This window comes from Neofelis nebulosa, chromosome 13 (genome assembly GCF_028018385.1).
Source record: "Neofelis nebulosa isolate mNeoNeb1 chromosome 13, mNeoNeb1.pri, whole genome shotgun sequence".
Classification (NCBI taxonomy): domain Eukaryota; kingdom Metazoa; phylum Chordata; class Mammalia; order Carnivora; family Felidae; genus Neofelis; species Neofelis nebulosa.
The window spans coordinates 85,962,118-85,989,864 of record NC_080794.1 but is presented as its reverse complement, the minus strand read 5'-3'; the positions used below and the strand labels follow the sequence as shown (position 1 = coordinate 85,989,864).

Sequence of the window (27,747 nt, the reverse complement as noted above, 5' to 3'; positions counted from 1 at the left end):
GCTGGCCTTGTCTCCCTAACAACAGGAGGGCTGTCTCTGCCCTGTGAGAAGTAATAAACCCCAAATGCTCACCACCTGCTTACTGGCTGATGAAAAAGGCCTTAGGTGGCCGCGGTCTGCTCCCACCGTCTCCTGGATTCCTTAAAGCAGGTCCCACGTGGCTGGCGTCTTGTGTTGTAGGTGAGCTCAGTGGGGTGCAGAGGAATGGGGGCGTGACCCAAAGTCACACTCCAGGAAAGGTGGGGCCAGAACCCAGCACCCTCACCTCTGACAGTGCCCGTGGGCCTCTGGTACCAGCCTTCAGGAGAGACTTTCTCTGTGATTCGTAAAGCACGTGCCTTTGTATTCGCACATTAACAACACGGGAACAGAGGTCTTCGATAGCCATGTGAAAACGTGCATTTCTTGGTTGTTTTCCAGTGAATAAAATTGGCCTGGACACAGAAGGAGAGAGCTGTGGAAATGCAGAAAAGCTCGCAGAATACATTTGTTCCAGTAAGTAGAAAAAGCTCACCCCCAAGTGAAGGCCATTTATTCACGTTGGCTTCTTGGCCTCACGACTGTCGCCCCGGGAAGGGCCCGTCTCCCCCATGCATCCTCCATGGTGACGGGGGTTGGCCTGCCGTGTGCAAGCCGCTCCTGGGACCCCAGGCTCCTGGTCCCGATGTGTGTCTCTGCTTGCCTGAGATTCGAGTCTCTCCGCCCCCTCCACCAAAGGACTCGGGACAATAAGAACGTTACACAAAACAAAATGGCGACAAGTACAGGGAGACCATCTGTGGTGATTCTAGAGGGAGTGGAGGCAGGCAGGTGCCGCCAGGCACCGTCCCTGTGTCTGTCTCCTCCTCTCTCCTAGGGGCTGCTTCCTGCTCTGAATTCCCCTCCTCAGAGCGGCCCCCACCCCCACGAGCGCATCCCCGGATGGCGTGTGGCCACCGTTTGTAGGTGTCGCTGGTTGCAGGCATGTTGCGTTTCCGTGAGGGGTTCACCCTTGATGGAAGTAAAGCTTCTGGGGAACTTGGAGCGAGAGGGGCGGGAAGGTTAAGGGGTGCCCGCAGAGCAGTCCTCCTCGCCACCTCCCCCACCCCCCAGCCTAACCCAGCTGCAGACACTTGCCCTTGCGCCCTTGTCGCCCCCTCCCCATCGGTAAAAGCGGGTCGAATAAGCACCCCACGTCACGGGCCCAGCACGACGACATATTAGGTACGCAGAGGCAACACGTGCCAGATGCCAGCGTGGTGGCCCCCCGGGGGCCAGGGAGCAGGGCAGCAGGACCGAGGGTGCTCCCTTCCTCTCCAGTCACAGCCACCCCAGCCCTGCTCTTCCCTTTAGTTCAGTGAGGTCTAAGTTTGGAGAAACGCTCTTCTTACTAAAGGAGTGTGTTTCCCAGACACTCCCAAAAGCCCCGGGGACAGTGGACGTGACCCTAAGCCAGTGACCCTTTGGGCCCAAGCCTGGTCGAAGCAGGTGCTGGCCTGGGCCGGGGAGGAGGACTGGGCACCCAGCACGGTGTTCCTGTCCCAGGGCAGCACCTCCGGGCCTCCTGCCTCTGGTCTGGGATCCACCACGCCACCCGAACCGCGGTGCCTCGGGGGCTCTCAGACACGACAGTCGAGGGCCCACGACTCTAGTGGCCGGTCCCATGGCTGCTCCCGGCACGTCGTCCCGTCCAGCCTCCTGCACAACCCTCCCACCTCTGCCTGTCCCCCCCTCCCCCGACGGTGCTGCCCGCGGACGTCCCATCCCTCGTGTAGTTCCCGTTAAGCACAGCCCCTCAAGACAGGGCTGCCATAGGCTGTGCTCCTTCTACACATTACTGTCCCAAAGACCCCGGCCCTCTTTCGGGCACCTGCTCACTGTACACATGCCGTTAGTATCTCCTCTGTCGTTTAACCCCCTCCGGCCTTGTGAGGGTCACTGGTCTGTGTCGCCTCCTCCCTGGTGCCCCCCCAGCCCCGCAAGGGGCCCGGCACACAGGTGTTCCCACGCGGCGTTTGCCGAATGCTGTCGGACTGTTCCAGCTTGACGGGAGGGCACGTGGAGGGCGAGGCAGGGGAGGGCTTGGCCAATGCCGGCCGGCCTGTCGGGGCTGAGAAGCCCTTTAGCATCAGCATGGGAGTGCCACTGCCCACCGCTGCCCAGCCAGGTGTTGAAACAGCAGCGGGAATTATGCCGGGGGTCCAAGGGTGAGCACGGTCCCGGGCACCTCGGGGTCCTCAGGCCCATGGCACTGTTTCGAGGGTCACTGAACCTCATCTCTTCTGGGGCGAGAAGAATGCCACGATTGGGTTCTTCCCCCAGCCGTTCATAGTGTGGGTGCATATGTTCCAGAAGGATCCAACTCCAGTCTTTTTATTTCTGATGTTTTCAGGGGATAATGGTCACCATTAAGTGGTAACCGAGCCCTTCTAATGTCTTCGTGTAGAAATCACTGTGAACGGTAGCTCTTGGCATTCCCCGTGGAATCAAGTGCCTTCGTTTACAAAGACTCATGATGGGTTCTGTGGGTGGCACGACAATTACTCCTTAATGGAACAGGTGGCTGCCGCCTGCTCCCAGGGCAGACGATCTGGCCGTCCTCACAGCTGATGCACTAGTTCTGGAAAGAGACTGAGGGAAATTGAGTCATTCTTCATCATCAGGTGCAAAGCCGTCAAGCTGGTGTTCCTTGCTCTGCATACACAAGGCAGGAAGGATCCGTGTCACTTCTGAGATATCACACTGGTGTTTCAATTAACTGCCTCACGGTGTGAGGGTAGATAGGAGCCTACTCTGCCCTTATCTCGGCAGACACGGGTCCACACTCTTTGCAAAGCCTTTGTGACTTCTCATTCATTACCGGCATGCCTGCGTGTCCTAATAAATTTTTAATTCGCAATTAGAATACCACATAAGAATCCTTCTTGACTGCTAATACTTTGACCTTGGTTTTACCAAGGCATTAATGATTTCCTTCCCCAGTAAGATCTGAGGCTTGATTTGAAAAGTTAAGAATCTACTTCCAGGATTTAGAGTGAACAGGCCAGTTCACAGTTATTGCTTACTTTAGCTGACACTTTTACTCTGTGCCAGACGCCACTGTGAGCACTTAAAGCTATGAACTCATTTCATCTGTTGTGTGTTGTGTGTGGGTTTTTTTTTTTTTGAGAGATGGAGAGGAAGGGGCAGGGAGAGGGGGGCGCAGAGAATCCCACCCTGAGAGTGGAGAGCCCTGATGTGGGGCTTGAACCCAGGAACCATGAGATCATGCCCTGAGCCAAAACCACAGGTCCGACGCTTAACCAACTGAGCCACCTACGCGAACCAGATAGCTCACTGTTACGATAGAAAACTCTGCCCTCCCAGGGTATCTCCTCTAATGGAAGAGAGAGCAGCAGTTAAAATGGTAAAAGGGGGAAGACAGTTGCAACGTTCTGCAGGAGAGAAGGTCCGCCTGAGTCAGAGGGGAGCACAGTTAATTGAAATGTCCTCTGGATTCGGCGCTGGTAGGCAGACGGCTCCCGCAGCCTCGCAGACTTGCTCGGCTCTTCCTCCCCTCGCCATCAGCCTCACTGTCCAGGTTCCACAACATGAGCATCTCTGCCCGCACGGCCTGCTTCTCACAGCAGCGCCTAGGAGGCTGAAATCCCTGCTCACCTCGCAACTGTTGAGCTTTATAGTCACGCGTGTGTCCTCCAGTGAAATGGCATTTGTAAAAAATCAGTCTTGTTACCTTAATCACTACAGCGACTACTTACAGAGTCCCCTGTCCCACCGTACAACCCTCTCCTGGGATTTCCAGCACCCTTGCTGTCCTCAGCCCCCACAGCCCCACAGTCCGGCCTCCTTCCTGTTAAAGGGATGGACAGCCTCGGAGCCGTGTGAGTCCCCATTCTGTGTCTTCTGTGTCGGGTGAGACCCCTGCCAGGCCCCATCTCTCCTTACCGCCCCAGGAAACACGTCACGCCTGTGCGGAATCAGACAGCTTCGGCGTTAACCTACTTAGCGTTGGCCTATTTGTGTTAAAACTCTGCAGGCAATAAACTTATCCCCCGAAAAGAATGAGTTCTTTGCCGCTGGCTCGAAGGGGGTTAGGTCCCAGGAAGGATCGTTGTGGTAGATCTCCGCTCAGCAGCAGGAGAGGATTCAACCAGGACAGTGGTGGTCTTCCTCCCTGGATAATGGTGCCTCAGGTTTTCATGAAGGCAGCTGGGCTGACTGGGCCTGTGCAGCCTGGCCCTCCAGGCCCTGGTGGTGCAGTGAGGAAAGACAGGCGTCTGTCCTCTTCTAGGACACATATGCTAAGCTCCCATCTCCCTTGTTAGTGGCCAAGAATCAGAGAATAAGCATATGAGCAGCTCGATACTCTGCTACTTTCAGAAGAGATGCTTCAAAGGGCAGATTCTGGAATCTTCCGAAGGCCCCTTGCACACTGCTAGGGCTGGGCTTGCTGACAAGGCGGGCCCGTGGTTTCCCTGCTGGATTCTCAAAGCCGCCCAGAACAGGTGGTTGGGGTCTGTGGGAAAGCTTTGGCCCCTGGAATCCTGCCCCAGCACCTAACACCCACAGAGATACTGACGCTGGAGGGATGCCTGGGCTCTGGTTAAGAAAATAGCACCTGAACGTGGCTTTAAAAATATGCCTTTATGGATCTCACGTGTCATGCGTGTAACATTTCTTCACACTGGAAAAAAGAAATCAGTGAGCATTTAACATCTACATTTAAAATTTCCCCCATTCCTTATGTTCTTTTATATCAGTGCTGATATTTAACAGAACAGTTCAAAGAAAACATTCACCAACATATAGTTATTTAATAACTCAAAAGAAGTCTGCAGTTATTCCTGTTGTTTAACTGGGTGTTCACGGAGATGGTGCTAGATGGAAAGAACTTGCTTTGCTCCCTCCTGTAATTGCAGTCTCCAAAGAGGTGTTCAGGGAGGTCTATGGATATAGAAGTGTGCATAAGCAACAGCCATTAAAACCTCTTCCGGTTGATGGCTGGATGGATAGAAGGATAGATGATGGCTGGATGGATGATGGCTGGATGGATGGATGATGGCTGGATGGATGGATGATGGCTGGATGGATGATGGCTGGCTGGATGGATGATGGCTGGATGGATGATGGATGGATGGATGGATGATGGCTGGATGGATGATGGCTGGCTGGATGGATGATGGCTGGATGGATGGATGATGGCTGGATGGATGATGGCTGGATGGATGGATGATGGCTGGATGGATGATGGCTGGATGGATGGATGATGGCTGGATGGATGATGGATGGATGGATGGATGATGGCTGGATGGATGATGGCTGGATGGATGGATGATGGCTGGATGGATGATGGCTGGACGGATGGATGATGGCTGGATGGATGGATGATGGCTGGCTGGATGGATGATGGCTGGATGGATGGATGATGGCTGGCTGGATGGATGATGGCTGGATGGATGGATGATGGCTGGCTGGATGGATGATGGCTGGCTGGATGGATGATGGCTGGATGGATGGATGATGGCTGGATGGATGATGGATGGATGGATGGATGGATGGATGATGGCTGGATGGATGGATGATGGCTGGATGGATGATGGCTGGATGGATGGATGATGGCTGGATGGATGATGGCTGGATGGATAGATGATGGCTGGATGGATGGATGATGGCTGGATGGATGGATGATGGCTGGATGGATGGATGATGGCTGGCTGGATGATGGATGGATGGATATAGGGGGGGAAATGGCTAGTTCTATGAAAATGTTCACATTTGGGGAGGATTCTAACATGTGACAACCTACTGGTTTCTTGGCTGGTATTGTCTCGAGTTGGTGTTTGGATTTCACACCATCTTCACGATTCTGCAGAGAGCTTAGGACTGAACACACCCTTAGGTCTTCCTGGAGCGGAGATGGGGAGCAGAGGTGAGAGGCACGGCCATTCTCAGCGGACGGGGCCCCTACATGGCCGCCCAGCGGCCCCTCGGGCCCCTGGCCGGGTGGCCGCCGTCCTGACGGGGACAGTAGACGTGCAGCTTGTCTCTGTTTGGGGGTGCGTGCCGGGCCGTGGGTGGCTGCCCTAACCCTGCCACCTCGGGGGCATGAGCCCCGGCTCCAGCCACCTCTGTCGCCTCCACGGCTCCTCCCGAGTCGGGGGGCGTCTGCAGTGCCGACACCACCCAGCCTCTGGCCTTCTGACTCCAGTGACAGGCAGAGCTCATGCCTGCTGCTCAGGCGCCCCGTCAGCACCAGGGGGGCCGGAGGGGCCTGGGGGGGTGGCTCCCGGCTTGTGGGGACGCCCGTTTTCTGAGCGCCTCGGCCAGACGTCCTGTGATCTTCCTACGGCAAGGTCAGCGCTTCTTCCCACTCAGATGCCGGGTGGCCCGGAGCGGCTCCTCCCCACCCCTGTGCAGACGCACCCCCTTCTCAAAAGGGTTCACAAAGTCCGGTTATTTATCTGCAGGGGAGTCACCAGCATTGCCTCTCCTGTTTCCCTGTGGAACCGTCAAAGGGGAAATCCTGCCGAAGATGCTCAAGGACAAAGGTGATGGGAATGCACTGGGGCTCGTGGTCACCTCCTCCCTTGTCCGCCTCCTCGGGTCTACCGGGAGCCTTCGTGGTCAGTGTTTGTGGTCAGCCCTGTAGAGCCCCCTGGGGAGAGGAGGCCGCGGCAGGGGTGGGGGGCAGGGGCGGGCTGCCCCTCAGGAGCCCACAGAGTGTCACTGAGCCTTCGCCACTCCACTGGCACGGTCTAGAGACCAGCCCTCTGCCCCGGCGGCACGTCAGCCCCAGCCACTCAAGTGCTGGGGCGGCTGGGGGGCAGGGGAGAGGGGGTGTGGCCCGCACACCTTCTGTCACGGGCGGGTCTGAAAGCAGAGGGTCATCGGCAGGTTGGAGTGCAGACTTCAGGAGAGACTAAGCCAGGTTTGAACTCTCCCTCTGCTTTTTATTAGCTGTGTGAGCAAGGGCAGGTCACGCGCGGTGTATGCGTCCACATCCCCGCCTGCAGAATGGGCACAACCACAAAGCCTGCTGCCCAGGGCCGTTGTGACGCTAGGTGGCACCAGGCCCGGCTCTCCGAAGGCAAGAAATGCGCAGAGCCGCAGCTCTCCTCTTCCCGCCCTCTGTCCTCGATCTCCAGTGACCCACGTAAAGAATATTCCCCAGGAGGATCTTAGACCCAGTAACGATCCCCCTTGCGTTAAAGCAGAGATCGTGTGTCTTTGGTGTTGTCCTCTGTCTCCTGAACGCTACCGGGAATAATGGCAGAGGACGTTAGGCCACGGGGTCAGGATCACGGGCTGCCGAGGGCCGGCCGGGCGCCCGGGCGGGTCTGCACCTCAGCTCCCGGCTGCTTGTTCAGGAGAGTTGTGTTGCGCTGTCCCATCTGCACGGACCGCCCTGCAGAGCAGGGACCCCGCTGCCTTCCTCGTGTAATAAAGCCCGTTTCCTGGTTCTGCTCGTGTCCAGGGATTCCCATGGAAAGCATCATCGTCTATCAGAAGGTCCCACACCCGGGAATCCAGGTGAACCTCCACAGCTACTATTCTCAGCAGGTGCGTGGTGCTCCCCGGGAGACCTCCAGCAGGGCGGGCACCTGCGCGTCGTTCCCCCATCCCCAGCAGTGTGACTTCATCTCCACCTCTGTGAAATGGGACCGGACCGCTCTCTTAAGGTTTTTGTAAGGATTAAAGGAGATAATTTACACGAAGCCATATGCATGGCATCCCAGACATAGTAAGCCTGGGCAGCTGGGGGCCTTGATGTCGTGCAGGGGGCTGGCAGAGCTACAGGGGCAGAGGCTGGGCCCATACTGGGAAGGCCCACAAAGCCCTCAGAGGGGTCTACGTTGAATTTGGGAGGTCACAGGGACCTTTGGAGGCTTCAGACAGGAGAGTGGGCGGAGCCTGTTTGAGTCAAGGTTTTCCACTCCTGTTTTCAGTAAGACCTCCCGTCCCTCTCCTAGGACAGGCTTCTAGATGCCTTGCTGGTTCTGGATGTCCCCTTAGTGCAAACCAAAAGGCCACGCAGCTAGCCTGTCTTCTGCGTCCTCAGAAGGGGTGCAGAGCGGACAGGGAGCCGGGCTGGACTGCTGCCGTATTGATCAGTGCCACTTTGGCCACATGAGCAGAGGCACACTGTCCACTAGGCCCGGCATGTGGGTCCATAGTGCCCCTGTCCTCCGGCCGGCAGCACCATGAGGAGCAGCGCCCAGCCTCCCCAATGGCACCCTGCTCTCTACACAGCACCTCCCGTGAACTCGGCCTCCAGGAAGCAGAGAAGGCCACGTCCCCCAGGGACCCTCCTGCTGTGGATCCTCGGGTCTGCCTCATGTGGCCCGAGGGCCCAGCTACGGCACTAGGGGAACATTCTCTCCCCTTGACCTACGACAACAGACTGATCTTTCCTCCCTGCAGGGCATCCCAGCGAGCATCACGTTTTTCAGCCCCTCTGGCCTCACCCACAGCCTCAAGCATATTCAAGAGTTATCTGGTGACAACATTGGTCGAATCAAGGTGAGGTATTCAGTGGGCTTTTGGTCTTTTCAGATTTTTAAAAATTTTTACTAATTATCCTAGAGCTTCCGTGTAAAGTCAGAGCACTCCTGACCCAGGAGACACCCTGATGCCAGCTCTGGAGCACTGGAAAGGCAGGGTTCTAGAATTCCCAAGCACCGCTTCCTGGCTGGTGCTCCTGGACAAGTTACTTAACCTCTCAGAGCCTGTTTCCTCATTTGTAACATGATGCTTATCTCTGTGGCCTGTATAGATGTATACAGTAGTCCCCACCCCCCGTGGGGGGTACGTTCCAGGACCCTCAAGCAGATGTCTGAAACTGCGGTCAGTACCGAACCCTAATATACTAGATTTTGTTCTATCACAGACATCCCTGTGGTAAAGTTTAATTTATAAATTAGGCACAGTAAGAGATTAACAACAATAACTAACAATAAAAGTTTAACAATACAGTGTAATAAAAGTTACATTGGCGTGGTCTCTCAAAATATCTTCCTCTACCACACCCTTCTTGTGACGACGAGAGAGGAGAAAAGGCCTACGTGCTGAGCAGAGGGGGGTGAACGACGGAGGCGTGAGGTTACTCCGGACCTGACCACACGGGACACGGAAGGTCATCTGGTCCTGGACCGCGGCTGACCGTGTGTAACTGAAACCACAGAAAGCAAAACCCCGAGTAAGGGGTTTTCCTGATGGATTAGTCTCAGGATTCGATGAGAAAATTCAAGTCAGTCCTTAGCCAGAGCCTGGCACGCACGTGAGCATCCTTTCCCATTTTCCCATCTAAGCATCTTGGAATTCATCCTGGAGTCTATTCAAAAAGCCATTCCCCTTTTTCGTGTCTTTTAACTCAAAGGATGAAAGTCCCACTTTCTAGGGACTCTGTTTGTCAGGAGTCTACACGTATCACCAGGCCTAGGGGGCCGGTAATGGGAATGCTCTCGAGCCAGCTGCAGAGGGACCGAGGAGAGGGCGGAGGTGACCTGGAGCCCCGGGACAGAGGCCGCCAGCACTGTCCCAACTCACGCGGAGTGAGGGCTCTTTCCTTTTATCACAGGATGTCTCGTAGCACACCTGCGGGGCCGGCACCGTTTCCCAATTTTGCAGCTGGAGTTAGGCTCAGAGTTGTGCGCCTCGCCCTTGGTCTCCCAGGAAGAAGGAAGAGCCGCAGTTTGAACCAAGGAAGCCTGAGTCCACGTTGTTAGCCTCGGTGATACATGAGCCACGGCCCGTTGACAGAACATTCTAGGCAATATCTCGTAGGATGTTCACACCGTTCCAGGGGTAGAAATCAAGCAGAATCAGGACTTTTGTCCTTATTACAGGCGAGGAAACTGAGGCCCAGAGAAGTTAAATGACTTGCCAAAGTCATATGGTGAGTTACGGGGAGGCCCAGGACTTGCATTTAGGCCGCTGGGGAAAGAGAACGTTGTCTGACTCTTGGGGACAGATTAAAAAGATTAGACCCTCAAGCGTTCAGTGTTAGCGGCTGGCACGGGTGAGCAGGTACCGTTTTAGAGGCTGGGATAAGCAGGGGTGCCGGGCCGCCCCGGTTCTCGTCCCTCTGCACCACACCGCCCCCCCGGACGTGGTAGCCGTGCCTGGGCGGCCTGGCAGCCAGTAGCCGACTTCCTGTCTCTACGGACTTGCCTGTTGTGGGATTTCAGGACCGGCTTCTTTCACTTAGCGTCACGGCTTCACAGCTCACCCGGCATCCCGACAGGCTCATGCCGTCGGACTTTCTGGTCTGGAACAACAACAGGGTTCCCGGCAGCCGCTGGCGGTCACTGAGCACTTCTGGTGCCGGGAGCCAGTGGTTACACACACTGCCCCACGTGACCCTCACGGCAGCCGAGGAAGCCTGTTCACCTTGCTGTTTCACAAACGAAGAGACAGAGGCCCAGAGAGGGAGGGTCACTTGCTACGGCCACGATCTTGCGGAGCTGGGATGGGAACCTGCCCCTCTGGCTCCAGGGCCTGGTCTCTCGACTGCTCCATTTTCCTGGGGGCGTCCCGTCGGGGCCCCCATGTGCCCAGGGTGCCTTCCAGACTTTGTGCTCCACTGGGCCCCACCCAGGCGTGCAGAGGTGTGGCCAAGGCAGCGGGTACCAGTGCCGGGGTCTGGCACCCCGGCCCCGCACCGGAGCCGCAGGCTGGCGGGGAGGCTGTAAGGAGGTTGTGCAGGCCAGGCATTGCACGGGTGTGGGGCTGGATTCCCATCGGGAGGCGTGAGCACACACGTTAGGAGCTCACGCGTGAGCAGTGGCGTCCGGACAGGCCACAGGCCCTGCCCCACCGCCCTCCCGCTCCCGGCCCGGCCTGCAGGTGCACTGAGGTCCCTTCTCTCTCCCCCTGCAGTTCGCCGCCATCGGCCCCAGCACCGCCCGTGCACTGGCCGCCCAGGGCCTGCCTGTGAGCTGCACGGCTGAGAGCCCCACGCCACCAGCCCTGGCCAGGGGCCTCAGGTTGGCGCTTCAGGCCCCCGGCTGCTGAGTCACTGGCACTTCCGGCCGCGCGGCTGTCCCAGACCCGGGCGACGCACCACCGCCGCTGTGGGGAAGCCAGGCATCGGCGGGCTCCCCGGACTTCTGCCTCGTGCCTCCACGGACCCGCGGGGACACCGGGAGTGGGGTGGGCCCCGGGGCCGGCGTCGGGCTTGGCAGGCGCCCCCGGCTCCCAGGCCCGGACGGGACTCCTCCGGCAGCAGGAAGGAAACCAAATAAAGCACCGGCTCCCCGAGCTGACTGCGTTGTCACTTGCTGCCTGTTGTTTTCACGCAAAGCCGTGTTCGCCGAGGAAACCGATGTGCCCGCGTCCTGAGATCCGCCAGCCCTGGTGGGAATGATGAAATCTGCCGCGTAGGAAGTAGTTTCATTCATCTTCTAAAAAGGACCCTCAGGCTCCTGCTGTGTGCGCTGTGGACACTTGCGGTCCGCGTATGGGGAGAGGTTCTTTCCCTCGGAAACCAGACGCAGCGTAGGTCAGGCCGGGCATCTGACAGGTGGGGGGCATTCAGTTTACTTAGAAGGGGTTTGTCCAGGGGCGCCTGGGGAGCTCAGTCGGTGAAGCATCCGGCCGGCCTCGGCTCAGGTCATGATCTCTCAGTCGTGGGTTCGAGCCCCGCGTCGGGCTCTGTGCCGACAGCTCAGAGCCTGGAGCCTGCTTGGGATCCTGTGTCTCCCTCTCTCTCTGCCCCTCCCCACCCCCCCACCTCAAAAATAAACAAAAAAAAAATTTAAGAAGGGTTCATCTGCAGGCACAGTGCCCCGCAGAGAGGCTTCAGAAATCTACCCCCAACTTTATTTCTGCTTTTAAAATCTTGGCCGGGAACTTGGGCGGGGTTGAATGAAACCTCCGTCTGTCTTTCAGTAACGGGAGCCGGTGCGGGAAAGAGGACTGCGTTACCCGCACGTTGTCTCCTTGGAGGGCGTGCGATAGTGAGCGGTTCCCGCGTGCCACAGCCCCGCACATGGGGCTCTGCCCCTCGTCCCCGTTCCTCTTGATGCCCTGAGGAGCCGACACCACTATTATTCCCATTTCTCCGAGGAAGGAACGGAGACTCAGGGCATCGTAGGACTTGCTCAGGGTCACACGGCTGGCGTGCGACTGGCGGACGAAGGGGACTCGTGTACGTAAGCACGCAGGCCCAGACCAGCCGCGTTCATAAGCCACCTCACATCAAAGCCACCTTAGCAGAAGAGTATGAACCTGGGAATACCTAGTTCTCTAAGTCTTGGCGTGACCTGAACAAGAATTCTGCAGGTGCCGCGGTGACCCCGTAGTTCTCCTCTGTAGTCATTTCTCTGAAAACAGGCCAGAATCCGTCCCACCGCTTCTCTCTGATGAGAAAGTCAAATCTGGAGTCAGGAGTTCGGAATCCCTGCCGTTCTCAAGGAACCTTTTTCTCTGCTGGGGAAGAGCCCGGCCCCAGGCAGCGCGGTGGTGCCCTCCGGGAGCCCCTGTGGCCAAGGAGCCCCGAGGCCCGCCTACTGAGCCTCCCTGAGGTCTCTGCCCTGGCCGTGCGGGCGCCCGCAGCTGCCAGGAAGCTGTGCCAACCACGCCGGGCTTGCCGGGGCAACGTCCTGAGGCCAGCCTCGGACGGAACGCCACCCACTGGACCAAGCTGGCTAAACCCGCCTTAACTGGAGGGCACGGCTTGTGCCACACCAGGCTGTCGTGCGGGCTGGGCGAGGCAGCCCCCTGACCGTGCGCTCGGAGGTCACAGCCACGACAGATTGCTGCACGATACACCAGAAAATGACGTCACCGCCTCTGACCCACCTGCTGCCCGGCCTCCTTGTCCCGTGTGCACACGGCCCCTGACCCCGTCCCCCCCACACTCCTGCAAAGCTGCCCCCACTCAGGTAGGGTGTCCGGGTGAGGACAGGAACCACCAGCCCTTCCACGATGGACCGTGCCTGGCCTTCTTTGCGGGGACAGGGAGCAAGTTAACAGTCCCAAGGGTCCAGGAAGCTTGGGGTGGGGGGAGCATGGCACCCGGCAGGGGGCGGGGGCGGAGTGACCCTCTCGGAGCCCCATCTCCCTGTCACCCGTGTACTGCCTGAGACTCACTCGTGCCTTCTGGGCTGCAATTCCCCAGCTGTCGGGAGGGGGTGAGCTCCTGCCTCTCCGGCCGTGTCCCCCCAGCTTGGAAAACTGCTTCTGGAACCCTGTGGAGCTCCCTCGAGAGCTGATGTTGGTGGTGGATAAGCAGCGTGTCACATATTCTCATAAATAAGATAATACCGCTCAGCACTTACTGCCACGTCTGAGTTTAGAGGCGTATCCGGTAGGAAGCGGTGCCGGGATGGCAGACGCGATCGTCTGGTCCCGAGTCCCAGGCGCCTGGGGATCAGAGACGGCACGGCTGCCTGCAGACCCCTTGAAAGAACAGAGTCAGAGGCACCCGAGCTCAACACAGACAGCCTGTATTTCACACAACGGGGCTGGGGCCGGGAGACACGGGCCAGGCCACCTCTCCAGACCACTGCCATAGGACCGCTCTCTGAGGCTCTGTCGCTGGGAGCCGGACAGTAGGGAGCCAGGTGACAGCCGAGTCCCCGGATGGCCTTCTCCAAGTCACCTGCCTTTTGTGCCGATGCCACTGTCGTATTTCCCTTCGGAGATTTTATGATAAACGTGAGATTAGGTGTCTTTTTTTTTTTAAAGCCCGTTTCTTACAACTGGAGGCCGTCAGCAGGGCACATCACACCACCGAGTACACATACCTCTCTGCCCTTCCGCCTCTCCCACTCACTCCAGCGATCTGGACACTTTGCAGCAAAGACAGAGGAAACAGCACATCAGCACCCAGGCGGCCATCAGTAAGCAGACGCCAACGGCGATCATCATCTCCAAATCAATAGCCATCGTGATCTCGGAGCATCTCACACCCACCTGGGCAGAGAAGCGCAGGCAAGCAGTGAACGTGGCTTCCCTCCCACGCGGCCATCTAGCAACCTCAGCACGCCCCCTTCGGCCGGGGAACCATGAGCCCCAAGCCACAGAGCCCTCCATGTGTTTAAAACGTGCGTGATCTTGGCAGGGCGGTGGGGGGGGGGGCAGCCATGGGGGTAGAAGGTTTATTCGTGATGGAAATCGACTGAAATGCCCAGTGCAGAGAGCAGGAAGGCAGAAGGTCGGGGAGCAGGAAGAACCTTTCCTTTTCCCAGGCTGCTAAGTCACAAGAGGCCCATCCTCGCGCAACTGGTTTCCCAAACACCCGGGCCTCCTGACAGGTGTATGCACTTTCAGAGCCAGAACTGACCCCTCACCGTACATCAGGCTTAAAAATCTCCCAGGGAGCGCCTGGGCTGCTTAGCCAGTTAAGTGTCCGACCTCAGCTCAGGTCGTGATCTCCCCGGTTCATGAGTTCGAGCCCCGCGGCAGGCTCTGTGCTCTCAGAGCCGGCGCCTGCTTCCGATTCTGTGTCTCCCTCTCTCTCTCTGCTCCTCCCCCACTTGCACTGTCTTTCTCAAAAATAAACATTGAAAAAAAAAATTTTCAATCTCCCATGGGAATAATGAAGGGAAGGTCTTTTTCAAAATGCCACGCGGTGAGGTGCTGAGAATATGCAAACCCATTTCGTAAATGACATATACTTGAGGGGGAAAAACGTTTTCGGTCCTCCCACTGACAACCGGATCACGACATCTCAACATTTCAGAAGATTCTGGAAGCCTCCAGCCAAACCCTTCCCCCAGCTCAGAGACAAGGAGTGCCCTGCACCGACCGGGAGCCCACCGCCCGTCTGTACTGTAGATCGCACGCTCTTCTCTGCCACTTTCCCTGCTAAAGCTAACGGATTTCCTCAAAATCCACTTTACCTGGAGTAAGCGATTTAGCTAATCAAACACTGGGAGCCTCGCGAAGCCAGTCAGTCTACTCAAAGGCTCTCAAGATCGGGGAGAGGAACACTCCCAGAGAAAAAGCAACAATCCCTGAGTCCCGTGGCCCTGAGCTGCAAGAGGCCAACCGCACACCACAGCAGAAAAGAACAATGTTCCGGAACAAGACCCTTGCGTCAGAAAGCCCTAACGATCCCCCTGTCATCTTCACGGACAGCTGTCGTGCACGTTTTAAGACCTGACTTTCCGATGCCCCGTCTCCGGCCGGAGCTTGCTGGGTGAACAGTCACCGATGGGTCTCTCTGACCCCGCAGAACCCAGGCTGTGTGACATCAGCTCTCGGGACACCCGCACTCACTCATCCACAGAGTTCTCCATTCTGTTCCATGTTCAGAATGTCAGCCTCCCGGGGAAACGCGTAATATTTAGAAACATTTTGCTCTACATCTTGTACCTTCACAGGTTTTTGTTTCCCCAAGAGAAAACATTTAGGATTTATCTTCTAATGAAAACACAATTTGAGATTTAAATTTAAAAAACAAAACAGAAAAGAACCCCAATCACGTGGGAAGGTGAACAGTGCCCTTACACTTGGTTTTGGCCACACGGGCAACACTGTGTAGCCATTTATTCAGATGTGTGTTCACCGTCCACCATATATGGACACGTGAACTATTTTGATAAATATGAGGGACACGTGTAAATGGACACGTGATTGATGTGTCACGGTTACACGCAGCGAAACCTTGATTTGCGAGCCTAGTTTGTTCCGGAAACCTGCTTGTAATCCAAAGCACTTGTATATCAAAGCGAATTTCCCCAGCAGAAATAAAGGAAACTCGGATGATTCGTTCCACAACCCCAAAATATTCAGGTAAAAAGGACTGCGATACTGTAATACAAAATAATAAAGAAGACACAAAACATAAAGAAAAGTAAATTAACCTGCACTTCCCTTTGAAAACCTTCGTGGCTGGTGTGAGAGGGACAAGAGAGAGGAGGGTTATTGTGTAGGACGACTTTCACTCTAACGGAATCACTGCCATCTGTTGGCTCAATGGGTTCTTTTTGTTTTCGTGCAACTTTAACAGGGAACCTGTCCGATGACCTAGAGTGAAGCAAAGCGTGCCTCAGCTCACTCTGGTCTGGAAAAACAAAGGACCGTCCATAGGTGCTTTGAAGTGACAAAAAGATACACTAACGCTAGTTGTGGGCACCTTCCAATGTTCTGAAAAATCACCGATTTCTGCCAAAAGCTGTAGCCTGAGACCGAGCATCTGAGCGTGGGAGATGATCACCCATAATCCCACAGCGAGTGAGCAAGAGAGAGAGAACCACCACCAGCTCAGTTGTGATCATGGGACTCCTACTGCAAGACCTTGCTCGTTTATCGCCGCAGTCAACGTGGGAAGGGCAAAGGGCCTGCGTGCCGCCTGGCGTCATTTCGAGCCTGCCTTTCACCCTCCTCGCTTTTTACAGAAGCATTCGGATGGGCCTTCGGCTCGGAAGGCCACTTAGAAGTTAACAGAGAACGAGGCCAGCGTTGAAACCGTGAAGGCTGCCCGGGGAAATGTGATAAGAGGGTTGTTGCTCCGTCTTAAGGCAGGATGATGCTTTGCTTTGCTTCCCAACGCGTCTATCTTGTGCAGACCCCCAGTAGGATCTTCACGCACAGAATTATACAGGGTGCCTGGGGCTTGCTTCCTAGTGTGCGAAGTGGGGGTGAGGGTAATGAGAAATTCCACACCCTGAACCACACTTGTCTCCTGACTGCGGACCCGGGCTTCCCTCCCCTCCACCAGGCTCCTCCCAGAGGGGTGACCACGAGTCCTCTCACCCCAGTGGTGCCGGTTCAGGGAGCTGGGAGATCACGTCGGTAGGAGACGGGGAGAGGGCTTTAGTCGGGGGTGGGAAGGGGTGGGGAGGGGGATCTGTGGACACAGCTGACGGTAAGCCGCCCTTAGTGACCAGAAGGGCCCTGCTGGAGAAGGTCATCTAAAAGACGTGACTGCCGACTGACCCGCGAGTGGGACCAGGCACCCGGAGGCCCCTCACCCCCTCCCAGTCCCCGGAACGTGGGTTCTGTTCCTCTTGCCTTTCCCGCTCCCGGTGGCTGCTCCGAGGACACAGCCTTCAAAGGTGATGTGGGGTTGAAAACCCGCAGGGTACGTGGGACTCGGCCCAGGTAGAGCCTCTTGATAAGCTTTCAAGATCCAGCGGGCAGATGTAGGGATCCATTAGTCCCGCCTGCTGCCCAGGACGAACCTGGAATGTACGTTCCCTTCGCTTATTAAAACTGCCACCTCCCGACCCGGAGGGGCCTCCTTCTTCCGTCTCTCCCCATCACCCTCCCTCGGTGGGTCTCCGATTACACCCGGGAAGCCTGGGAGGGTTTCTAATCACGTCCCCCCCCCCCCCAACCCTGCTCGCTCTTGTGTCCCCACCTGGTGCGTGGCCAGCCCCAGAGGTCTCCGAGCTGACCGGAGCTGACTGAGCACAACACCCTGATGTCACAGGTGCTGGCCTCGCCGCCGCAGCCCCCGTGTGAGGCCAAACACCTGCTCCTGGGACCTCACTAGGAACGGATCCCGCTGGGTCACAGCCTAGTACTGTGCCCTGCCTCGGAACGCCAATGTCCTGGAGCCCCATGACAGGTCTCGGGCTGCAGGGCCAACAGACAGACCAACCTAGCACAGGAGGGCTGCTGGGGCGGGGAACACCCAGGAAGGAGTGCCAGGCCAGCCGGTGCCGTCTACACCTGCCTCTGGGCTGCACCCCTTTTTATCTATCTTCCATAGAGCAACTGGAAGGATTTAAGTTTATTTATTTAAGTAATCTCTACACCCAACATGAGGTTCGAACTGAACCCTGAGATCAAGAATCGCCTGGTCCTCTGGGCCAACCAGGCACCCCACGAGGATTCTTTAAATAACGAATCAATAAAGTCACTCTCCTGCTCAAAAGATCTCCACTGAACTTAGGGTAGAATCCAATTTACCTGACCTCCATGTCCCTCGTCATCTTCCCATCCACCCTCTCTTTTCCATCCTCACCTCCCCCTCCCCCTTCCCCTTCCCCCTCATTGACCCTTCATCGGCCCTCTGCTACTCCGCCGGATCCTGCCTCAGGGCCTTTGCACTTGTCCTTTCCTTTGCCCACACCACACATGAATCCCCAGTCACACGTGACAGTGTCTCTCTTTTCTTTCACTGCTTCCATTTCATCTTTACAAGAGGTCTCTCCCGCCCATCTTAATATGGACTCCCCACCTCCAAAGCATTCGCTTTTCTGATTTACACTGTTAGCCCCTGTCACTGTTTGAATTTTTCATTCATTGTTTGGTTTATTGTCTGTCTCCTCCACTTAGAATAGAAGTTCCATGGGGGCACCTGGGTGGCTCAGTCGGTTAAGTGTCTGACGTCCGACTTCGGCTCAGGTCACGATCTCATGGTTCCTGAGTTTGGGTCCCGCGTCGGGCTCTGTGCCGACAGCTCGGAGCCCGGAGCCTGCTTCGGATTCTGTGTCTCCCTCTCTCTCTGCCCCTCCCCTGCTCGTGCTGTCTTTCAAGAATAAATGAGTATTGGGGCGCCTGGGTGGCTCAGTTGGTTAAGCGTCCGACTTCGGCTCAGGTCATGATCTCGCGGTCCGTGTGTTCGAGCCCCGCGTCGGGCTCTGTGCTGACGGCTCAGAGCCTGGAGCCTGTTTCAGATTCTGTGTCTCCCTCTCTCTCTTACCCTCCCCCGTTCATGCTCTCTCTCTCTGTGTGTCTCAAAAGTAAATAAAAAACATTAAAAAAAAAAAAAAGAATAAATGAGTATTAAAAAAAAATATTAAAAAAAGTTCCCTGATGGCAAAGAATGGGTCCACCCCGTTTATTTCCAGGTTCCCTGTCCCTAGAACGGTCATGAGGATTTGATGAAGGAGTAGCTAAGGGCCAGCCCCACATACCTGCACACTTGCTGTTTTCAGACCTTTGACACTGACATTCCAAGCTCTCACCTGCAGCCAAGTGCCTGGAGGGCCTTACTCACTTCTCCCAGCCTCTCCAGACGTGACTAGTTACAAGGTCCACGCAGCTGAGCCTGGCCCTGCGTAATATTTTCTTCTCCACCCTCCACCCCCTCCCTTCCCCTCCTTCAAAAGACTCCTTTGTGAGGGTGAACTGAGAGGGGCCAGTTCTAGAACCTCCAGGGATCCTAGTTTACCCTCGTCTAAAAATCCCTGACCCACAGACTAGGACACCACACAGCCATTGACTAGGAAGACAAACGCCTACGTTCACGAACACCGAAGCTGCCCGTGACATTCGAATCACCGAGTTTTAGCTAATAGAGAACACGGTTTACGTAAAACTATACACACGTACTTCCCCGTGAACGTACACAATACGTGTACCTGCAAGAATGTTCACCAAATGTTCACCCTCTGAATCACTGGATTTCCTCCTTGATTCTCAGCACTTTTTAATTTTACGTTTTCCTATACTGATGAAGCATCCTTTGTATAAAAAGGAACAAGAAAAGATCCGAGAAACAAGATCTGCAACCCGGGCCCTCCAAGAAAAGAAAGGACCCACGCTGTGAGCAAACTGATGATCAGGTAGTTAGGCCGCAGGTGCAGTGAGCGACAGCAGGTGGTTGGCGGCCAGGTTTTGCACTTCTACCGACAGGACCCCCGGACTTCGCGAACATTCCACTGCTCACCGGGGCAGCCAGCCTGCCCGGGAGCGCGTCACCACAGAAACGGAATCCACACGAGGCTGCCAGGGCAGGATGTAATTACCTGAGGACGGGGCAAACATTCTCACCCCAACGAGAAGGGCACTCCTGGGGTCTTCAAAGGGCGGCAGGGCCAGGGCCTCCCGGCGGGCACACTTCAGACCTGGCTGCGAAGGCCTCGGACACGCACGGCTCCCCAGAGCGGTAGTGCTGCTTATAAAAGCATCCCCGGGGGCCCGGGGCGCAGGAGGGAGACGGGAGGGAAGCCGGAGGGCAGCGCGCAGACCGGGCCATGCTGGCCGCCTCCATCCTCCGTCGGAGCCTGCTGCTCTGCTGGCTCGCTGCCCCCCGGGCCGCCGGGCCGGAGCCGCTGTTCCACAGCCGGGACCGCTCGGACCTGGAGCCGCCCCCGCTGCGCCGGGCCCAGCCCATCGCGGACGCCCTCGCCGCGCAGGTAGGAGGAGCCCCGGCACCAGCCGCACGCACGTGCCCACGTGCACGGTGAACCCTAGCACACGCAGGCAGGTGAGCACGGGGGCACGCGCACAGGTGAACCCTAGCACACGCAGGCACGTGCACACGCCGGCAGGTGCACACGGGGGCGCGTGCGCAGGCGGACCCGTGCACGTGCAAGCCTGCGCACACGCAGGCACGTGCACACTAGGACACGTGCAGAGCTGGACACATGCATGCGTGGGCACACCCACGCCGCCTCAGGTCGGGGGCGGGGGACCTCCCGCAAACGACCCATAACCACGGGCTGGCCGTGCCGCGCGACACGGGTGACCACGCCCCGTGGCTGCAGACACGCGTAGCGACACACAGCCCCCCCCCCCCCCCCCCCCCGCCGATTCCGTAAACCCCACACACCCGCGCCCCACCGCTCGCCGCCTCTCTCCGCAGCGCTTCCTGTCCAAGTACGGCTGGGCCGACGCGCCCCCCGGGCCCGGCTCCCGGACCCCCGGCCCCGCCGCGCCGCCCGCGGGCCCCCGGGCCGCCGCCCTGGCCGAGGCCGTGCGCAGGTTCCAGAAGGTCAACGCGCTGCCTGCGAGCGGGCGGCTGGACGCGGCCACGCTGGCGGCCATGAACAGGCCGCGCTGCGGCGTCCCCGACACGCGGCCGCCGGCGTCCCCGCCGTCCCGGGTGCGGCCCAAGCGCTTCGCGCGGCCGCTACCGCCACGGAGCCCGCGGCCCGAGGACGCCGCGCCCCGCGGGGACACCCGGGCCTTCGCCAAGAGGACGCTGACGTGGCGGCTGCTGGGGGAGGGCGCCAGCGGCCAGCTGTCCGTGGACGAGCAGCGGCACATCCTCAGACTGGCCTTCAGGATGTGGAGCGAGGTGACGCCGCTGGACTTCCGGGAGGACCTCGCCGCCCCCGGGGCCGCGGTGGACATAAAACTGGGGTTCGGACGAGGTGAGAAGGGCGAAGACGGCGAGCCAACCCTGGGCTCCCGGTCACCGGCCCCCACGGCCGTAGGCAGGGCCCGGTTAGCATAGGGAGCCCCGCCCTGGTCACCTGTCCAGCGGTGCCACGACCGCTGCCTCCCGGGGTGTCCCGAGACGGCCCCTGGCGGCGGCGTGGTCATGTCGTAAACCCTGTGTAGGCGCTTCAGTACAGCTCACCGGGAAGGGTGCGGGCACGCCACCCTGCACAGGACGGGGGGGGCGGGGGAGTCACATAGGGACATCAGTGAAGGCCCCTCACTGCTGGTCTTGGAGCAGGTCAGCCCAGTGAGCATTGCCGCAGGGAGCGAGCTCAGCAGGGTACGAGCCAGGGCACTGACCCCTCCTAGCCAGGTGGGTTTGGACGAAGTAACTTCTCTGCAGGCGCCCCTGCTGGGATCGAGGGGTGCTAGGGGCTGCCCTGCTGACTCCCTTGACTCCCTGCTGTGAGAAGTCCCCAGCATTCGTGCAAGGGGACGTGATCATTGGGCTGCACCTTCTTCCTGTCCTGACCCGTCAGCTGTTAGGATCCAACTCAGATCTTGCCTTTTGATAGCACCCCCATGCCCCGCACCCTTCTCTGGGCTCCCACAGAGTCTGCGTGTTTAGTGTTAAGACTTCAAAACGCTGTGGCGCAGGCGAGTTGTGGCTTCCGCTCCTGGACTACAAGCTCCTCGAGGCCGTGACCGTTTTGGGGAACGTGTCTGTGCTCCCTGTCCCCTTGCCAGGCCGGCACCTGGGCTGTCCCCGGGTTTTTGATGGCAGCGGGCAGGAGTTTGCACATGCCTGGCGCCTGGGCGACATCCACTTTGACGATGATGAGCACTTCACACCTCCCAGCAGTGATGCGGGCATCAGCCTTCTCAAAGCAAGTGGTCTCGGGCCACGGGGAGTGACCGGGCAGAGGGCGGTGCAGGGTGGGCTGGAGTTCAGGGAAGAGCGGACAGCCTTCTGGGAAGGTTCCCCGATTTTCACCATCGTCCCCCTTCCCCTTGGCGAGGCCCGCCGCTGGCAGGCGCTCGGACGCCCACGGTCGGCACTGCACCCGTGGTTTGTGTCCCCTTCTAGGTGGCCGTCCATGAAATTGGCCACGTACTCGGCCTGCCTCACACGTACAGGACAGGATCCATAATGCGGCCAAATTATACTCCCCAGGAGCCTGCGTTTGAGCTGGACTGGTCGGACAGAAAAGCCATTCAGAAGCTGTACGGTAAGACTGTTCTGGGAGATCATCCTCAGACCTCCCAGAGGACACTCAACAGGACCCCGCTCCCTATCGGGAGGCCGGGCCCCCCAAGAGCACGGAACAGTACGACTCCAGGAGCAGCCAGCAGTAGCTGCCTTCTAGCTCTGGGATGCAGGTGGCCACCGGCATGGATATTCCCTCCTGTGGCCTCTGCTTCACGTGCTACATCACATCTCTGGGAGGAAGGAGCAGGGCTTGGCGGTTTTCCAAACAGCACTGGGCCGCCCAAGGGGTGGCCTCCCCCCTCCCCCCGGAGCTACAGATCCCGGAAGCCCCAGGGAGAAGGTGCCCCAGGGAGAAGGTTCCCGCCATCCCAAAGCAAAGAGCAGGGAGGATCAACTTCCATCTCTAATTGTTCAGGCTAAGGTGTGAATGGTTAGTTAACTGAAGTGACTAATGGCTTAGCCTGGAGGCTGAAGGGAAAGCGAGCTGCCCTCCCCTTTTCCACGGAACACAGAGACCACCCCCCTTATGTTCCACTCGGACCCTATGTTCTTGGCCCTGGGCCTCCGGGGAGAGTAAGCGGTGCCAGGACGGCACGTGTTTCCCTCAGAGGCAGTCTTACTCTGGTGTGTGCCCAGAACCAAGCTTCTTGCCTCTAATGAGGTCAGGCCAGCCATCAGGAGGCATCAGCTGTGGTGAAGGTGATCACATGACCAGCATCCGCATGGAGACACTTAGAGGCCCGGGAGCGCCTCTAAGAGAACCTCTGAGAGAACCAAGATGAGCGGGAACGGCCCACGGGAGCCAGCAGTGCTGCAGGCCCCCCTCCCCCCCACCTCCGGGCAGGCCTACTTCCAGCCTTGTGTGGCGTCTGGCTTTAAGACCGCTGAAGAGACGGGCGCTTGGTTGGCTCAGTCAGTCAAGCGTCCAGCGTCAGCTCAGGTCACGATCTCGCGGTTCGTGGGTTCGAGCCCCGCGTCGGGCTCTGTGCTGACAGCTCGGAGCCTGGAGCCTGCTTCGGATTCTGTGTCTCCCTCTCTCTCTGCTCCTCCCCCTCTCGCGCTCTTTCTCTCTGAAAAATAAACACTAAAAAAAAAAAAGTTTAATCGAAAACTCCAGCTTTGTAATGATCTCTATTTGAATCACACGTGAAAGTAGCAACAGTTGGTTTTTGCCAGGGGTGACAAGGGACTTTTTTTTTTTTTCGAAGGTTCATGTGAAGGATCGTTTGATACCGCATTTGACTGGATTCGCAAAGAGAGAAACCAATACGGCGCAGTGATGATGAGGTTTAGCACGTATTTCTTCCGCAGCGGCTGGTACTGGCTTTACGAAAATCGAAACAGCCGGACACGCTACGGGGATCCCATCCAAATCCTCAGTGGCTGGCGCGGAATCCCAACACAAAACATAGACGCTTTTGTCCACCTCTGGACGTGGAGAAGAGACGAACGCTATTTCTTTAAAGGTAGAGGTTCTCCCGGATGGCTCGATTTCTTGTATCACACAGGCGCACTCGGAACGAGGGCTTCGAGCCCCATGCCAGGGAATCTTCGAGTGCTCTTGCAATGACTCACCTGACTGGCTTGTCCCACCGGACTGTAAGCTCTGAGCACAGGGTATGAAGGCGCCGAATGCGTCACATGAACAAATGAATGAGTGAACCGGCTGTGCCAGGCAGAGGTGGTTGCCCGAGACCTGTAAGAAAGGGCCCCCCCCGAAAGCAGTTTTAGCTAACTCTTCCTCCGGAGAGGAGGACCCTTAGAAGCCCCCCGCTAGAAGTCTGTGGTGAAGGAGAGCAGATAAGGTGACCACGGCCACCTGGAACCAGAGGCTGGAGCCACCCAGAAGTCAGGGCTTTGGACCCAGACCCGGAGGCCATGTGGGACCCCGGGAGCCCCGCTGGGACAGTGGGGGTGTGATGGGGGAAGTGTGGACGGGGGTGGGGGGTGGGGTGTAAGACACAGTAAGCGGAAGCAAGGCTTTAGAGGGAGGGGAAAAGATGTCAGACAGCTGAACCCACGGGGTTCAGGGGCAGGGCACTCACACGGGACGAGATTAGGTTGGAAAGACAGGGTCAGCCTGAGCCCCGAGAGCCTCGAGCACCGTGGCCGGGGGCTGGACTTCAGCCAGCAGGCAGTGAGGCGTCGGTGGCAGTTTCTGAGCAGGGAGGATCAGTGTGTTGCTGGGAGGCAGAGACGGAGGCGGGGGTCTGGGGTCAGCGGATGCGCAGAGAAGACAGGCCAGGACCGCCTTGCCCGGGGGCCTCTGCCCGTGTCACGGAGGCTGGCTCTTTGCAAACCAAATGCCCGGAGTCTAAGCACAAACAAGATTCTGTGGCTGCTTTTTCTTTCCCTTCCCCGAACTGCCCCAGAGGTAAGCTGTGTGCCCTCGGTCTGCCTGAGCCCTGGCAATAGGACCCTCTGGCCTTAAATGGCTCAGGAGTCAGAGAGGCAAGAGCCAAACCCAAAGGAAGCTGCGTGCAGATTTTGCCGCAAGAAACCAGTGCATGAATCTGGCCTTAATTTTCTTTACATCGCACAAAGGAAGAATGGAGTGCAGTTACAGAAACAAATTGCCCAGGGCGGACTTGTCTAGTTCAGGGCTCTCAGAGTTGGAAGCACATCTCTCAGGGTCCTGAGAAGTCCTGGACGAGAGCTTCCACGGGCAACAAAGACTCTTCGTTACAGAATTAGGTCATCGTGGGGGACTGCTGTAATAACACGTGTATTTCAGTCTCGGAGCTGTAAAAAACCTCTGAAGTTTAACTGGCCGAGAATACTTTAAATTCAAACATTCCAGTTAGAGTGAACCGCGCCATTGGTTGGACAAACGTCGCTGTTTTCTCTCAAAGGCAAACCTTTTGGGGACGGGGGTAGAAGCAGGGGCCGAGGGCGAGAGGGAGCTCGCGTGGGCGGCTGCTATGGAACGGAACTGACTGTGATGTGCCGTAGGTTGTGAACACAAAACCCTCTAGCTCAGTGGATTTATTCTATTTTATGCCGACCATGTGCCAGGGTTCGGGATGAGCAACTAATAACGAGAGTCCAGAAGAGTCCTGTGCTGTCTCAGAGCACGAAATAGGCATCTGGATCGTGAACTGAAACAGAGCAACATTACAAGCTGTGCCTTCACAGGACAGCGGGTCGAGTCGCTGGGGTGGAATAAGGGAGTCTCGGGCCGCACCGGTCCCACCTGGGCCGGGAATCCGGATGAAGTGCTTCAGCGCTTCTCCGGTTTCCTCATCTGTACAACCGAGTTGGTAGTCGAACCGCAGAATTCTACAACCCCGACAAAAAGCTGGCGTGCCTGGCTGGCTTAGTTGGTAGAGCATGTGACTCCTGATCTCGGGGTTGTTTAATCCCCCCCTGGGTGTAGAGATTAAAATCTTTAAAAGACCTGATCATAAGCATCGAGACTGTTTTCTGTAAAAAGAGGGCTTATATTTATTATGGTGGGAAAACGATTCACGGCAACCCCTGGGATCCTAACACGTAAAAGGAAGATCATGAGACTACATAGGAAGAAGGGGAAAAAAAAAGATGATGCTTATGTGAAAAAGACCGTACGATTTGTCATTTTGTTTTTGCTTTTGATGAGCACCAGGGGGCTGGCGTGCCCTGCAAAAGGCAACCAACATCTTAATAGCGGCAATGATTGCCAGAACCGATCTAGAAGTAATTCAAGACCTGGAGAATCATTCACTTGAGTGGAGGCTTCACTCAGATGCTGAGGTCCTGCCTTCTTCTGGGGTCATGGCGAAACATCACGGTTGGCGGAGCCCTAGATTCAAAGTGGGCCTCTTTGTCATCGTCCATAATTAAATGGCAATAAGCCATATAAGCGTGTTTTGTTTGGCTCTCAGGAAATCAGTACTGGAGATATGACAGCGACAAGGATCAGGCCTACACAGAGGATGAACAAGGGAGAAGCTACCCCAGACTGATTTCGGAAGGATTTCCTGGCATTCCAAGTCCTCTGGACACTGCCTTTTATGACCGAAGAAAACAGTTAATTTACTTCTTCAAAGAGTCCCTCGTGAGTAGAGGCTTTCCAGCTTGGTGTGGCTTCTGTCACCCCCCGAGGTTTGTCAGAGGGCCAAGTTGTTAAAAGCTGTTCTCAATTGCCTCGGCCCTGTATGCCCATGGCGGGTCCCATCGTGTGGAAAATTAAGAAATTCAAGCCCAGAGAATTTGGTGCAAAGCTACAGATTTACTTAGCTCATTCCTAAAATTAATCTAAAAATCAATGGTTTTCAGAAATGCCGGTCTCACTTTCTTACTTGCTTTGCAGGTGTTTGCATTTGATGTCAACAGAAATCAAGTACTTGATTCTTATCCAATGAAGATTACGGAGGTATTTCCAGGAATAGAGCCACAAAACCATCCTTTCAGAAATATAGATTCAGCCTATTACTCCTACGCACACAACTCCGTTTTCTTGCTCAAAGGCAATGCGTACTGGAAAGTGGTTAATGCCAAGGACAAACAGCACCAGCCTTGGCTTCCTTCAAATGGCTTATTTCCAAAGCAGCCCATCTCAGGGAGGTGGTTTGACATTTGTGACGTCCATGCCTCCACCCTGAACATGTAAGGAGAAAAACAGGCAAGTGGAGAAAGGGATTTCTCTTCTGAAAGTCGGGTCTTTTACAAAAAAAATAAACCAGATCTTTAGTAACCGAAACAAATAGGGCTAAAACCCAGTGGAAAAAGCTATTACCTTAACTTTTCAAATACTTGGTTTAGAAGTCCGTTTTACAGGCAAAAAAAAAAAAAAAAAAAAAAAAAAAAAATTACCAAATGATTTTAGGACATTTTTAGGAAAGGTTAAAAAAAAAAAAAAAAAAAAAATCCTGACACATCCCTGTCCTCCTGCCACCCATCACCCCTGTACCGATTTCATGTCTGGATGGGAACGTAGCCGTGGCCAAAGGATCCAATCACGGAAGGAGATACGGCTCCCTGAACACAGAAGCGGTGTTACTGCCCTGAAAACTTAGGGATTCAACGGAAAAGCTCCACTACTGCGCTCCACACTTGCTGGCGTGGTAACTTACGTTTCCCTCACGGACAGCATATGGAAGGTTTCCCCACACATTTCTCTCCATCTTCACAACTCCGTCGGAGTGCCAAGGCCCACACTACTTTGCACATTTCTAGTCCTAGAAACTGAAGCTCACCGTTGTGTCCTTCCCAGCAGGGTCAACGCAGTGGCTGCTGGTGACCCCTGCCTCTGACTCCAGCCCCAGGGCCCTGGCACCTTCTCTCCATCCCTGCACTGAAATTAACTGAAAGACAAGTCGTCTCAATGACCAGGCCACAAATAACACAATTCTGCCCACCTACCAGCCAAAGCTCAAGCACTTTAAGAAGCACTCATTTAAAATCAGCAAATTACAACATTTAGACAGACTTTTTTTCTCCCCCTGTAGGGAACGTTCATATTATTGTTTCGACAAGTGAAGACGGCTAGAATTGCCATCTTCTTGCTTAGAAACGAATATTCCTCGACTAAAAGGCTGTTCAGCCAAGGAGAGGCCAGGAGACAAGAC

General features: G+C 56.5%; 3 protein-coding genes and 1 long non-coding RNA gene across 12 annotated transcripts in view; 2 read left to right on the top strand and 2 right to left on the bottom strand.

The window, feature by feature from the left end:
* Positions 1-11,243, top strand: part of UROS (uroporphyrinogen III synthase) — a 36,130-nt gene extending 24,887 nt beyond the window's left edge. For 6 of the 7 annotated variants that reach the window (XM_058698095.1, XM_058698092.1, XM_058698094.1 and 3 more), the window contains 5 exons: positions 421-495; positions 6,447-6,527; positions 7,454-7,539; positions 8,401-8,499; positions 10,858-11,243. In XM_058698095.1, coding sequence (XP_058554078.1) covers positions 421-495; positions 6,447-6,527; positions 7,454-7,539; positions 8,401-8,499; positions 10,858-10,992 — 476 coding nt within the window. In that variant the 3' untranslated portion in view covers positions 10,993-11,243. Of the gene's footprint in view, positions 1-420; positions 496-856; positions 2,887-6,446; positions 6,528-7,453; positions 7,540-8,400; positions 8,500-10,857 lie in introns of those variants that run through there. The other variant, XM_058698096.1, reaches the window with a different exon arrangement.
* A 2,168-nt stretch (positions 11,244-13,411) lies between these two features.
* Positions 13,412-15,176, bottom strand: LOC131492477 (uncharacterized). The gene is made up of 3 exons (XR_009252061.1): positions 14,826-15,176; positions 13,728-13,896; positions 13,412-13,616 (listed from the first exon to the last, which is right to left on the bottom strand). It is a non-coding gene; the product is annotated as an uncharacterized LOC131492477 (long non-coding RNA).
* Positions 15,177-18,671: 3,495 nt separating this feature from the next.
* MMP21 (matrix metallopeptidase 21) lies at positions 18,672-26,982 on the top strand. Its single transcript, XM_058698078.1, has 7 exons — positions 18,672-20,018; positions 20,468-20,978; positions 21,736-21,875; positions 22,076-22,217; positions 23,407-23,664; positions 26,062-26,234; positions 26,490-26,982. The coding sequence occupies exons 1-7, from the start codon at positions 19,857-19,859 to the stop codon at positions 26,787-26,789; spliced, it is 1,686 nt and encodes a 561-aa protein (XP_058554061.1). The 5' UTR covers positions 18,672-19,856; the 3' UTR covers positions 26,790-26,982.
* Positions 23,599-27,747, bottom strand: part of EDRF1 (erythroid differentiation regulatory factor 1) — a 46,602-nt gene continuing 42,453 nt past the window's right edge. For 2 of the 3 annotated variants that reach the window (XM_058698076.1, XM_058698074.1), the window contains one exon: positions 23,600-23,894. In XM_058698076.1, the coding sequence (XP_058554059.1) occupies positions 23,699-23,894 (196 nt within the window). In that variant the 3' untranslated portion in view covers positions 23,600-23,698. Of the gene's footprint in view, positions 23,895-27,747 lie in introns of all 3 variants that reach the window. The other variant, XM_058698071.1, reaches the window with a different exon arrangement.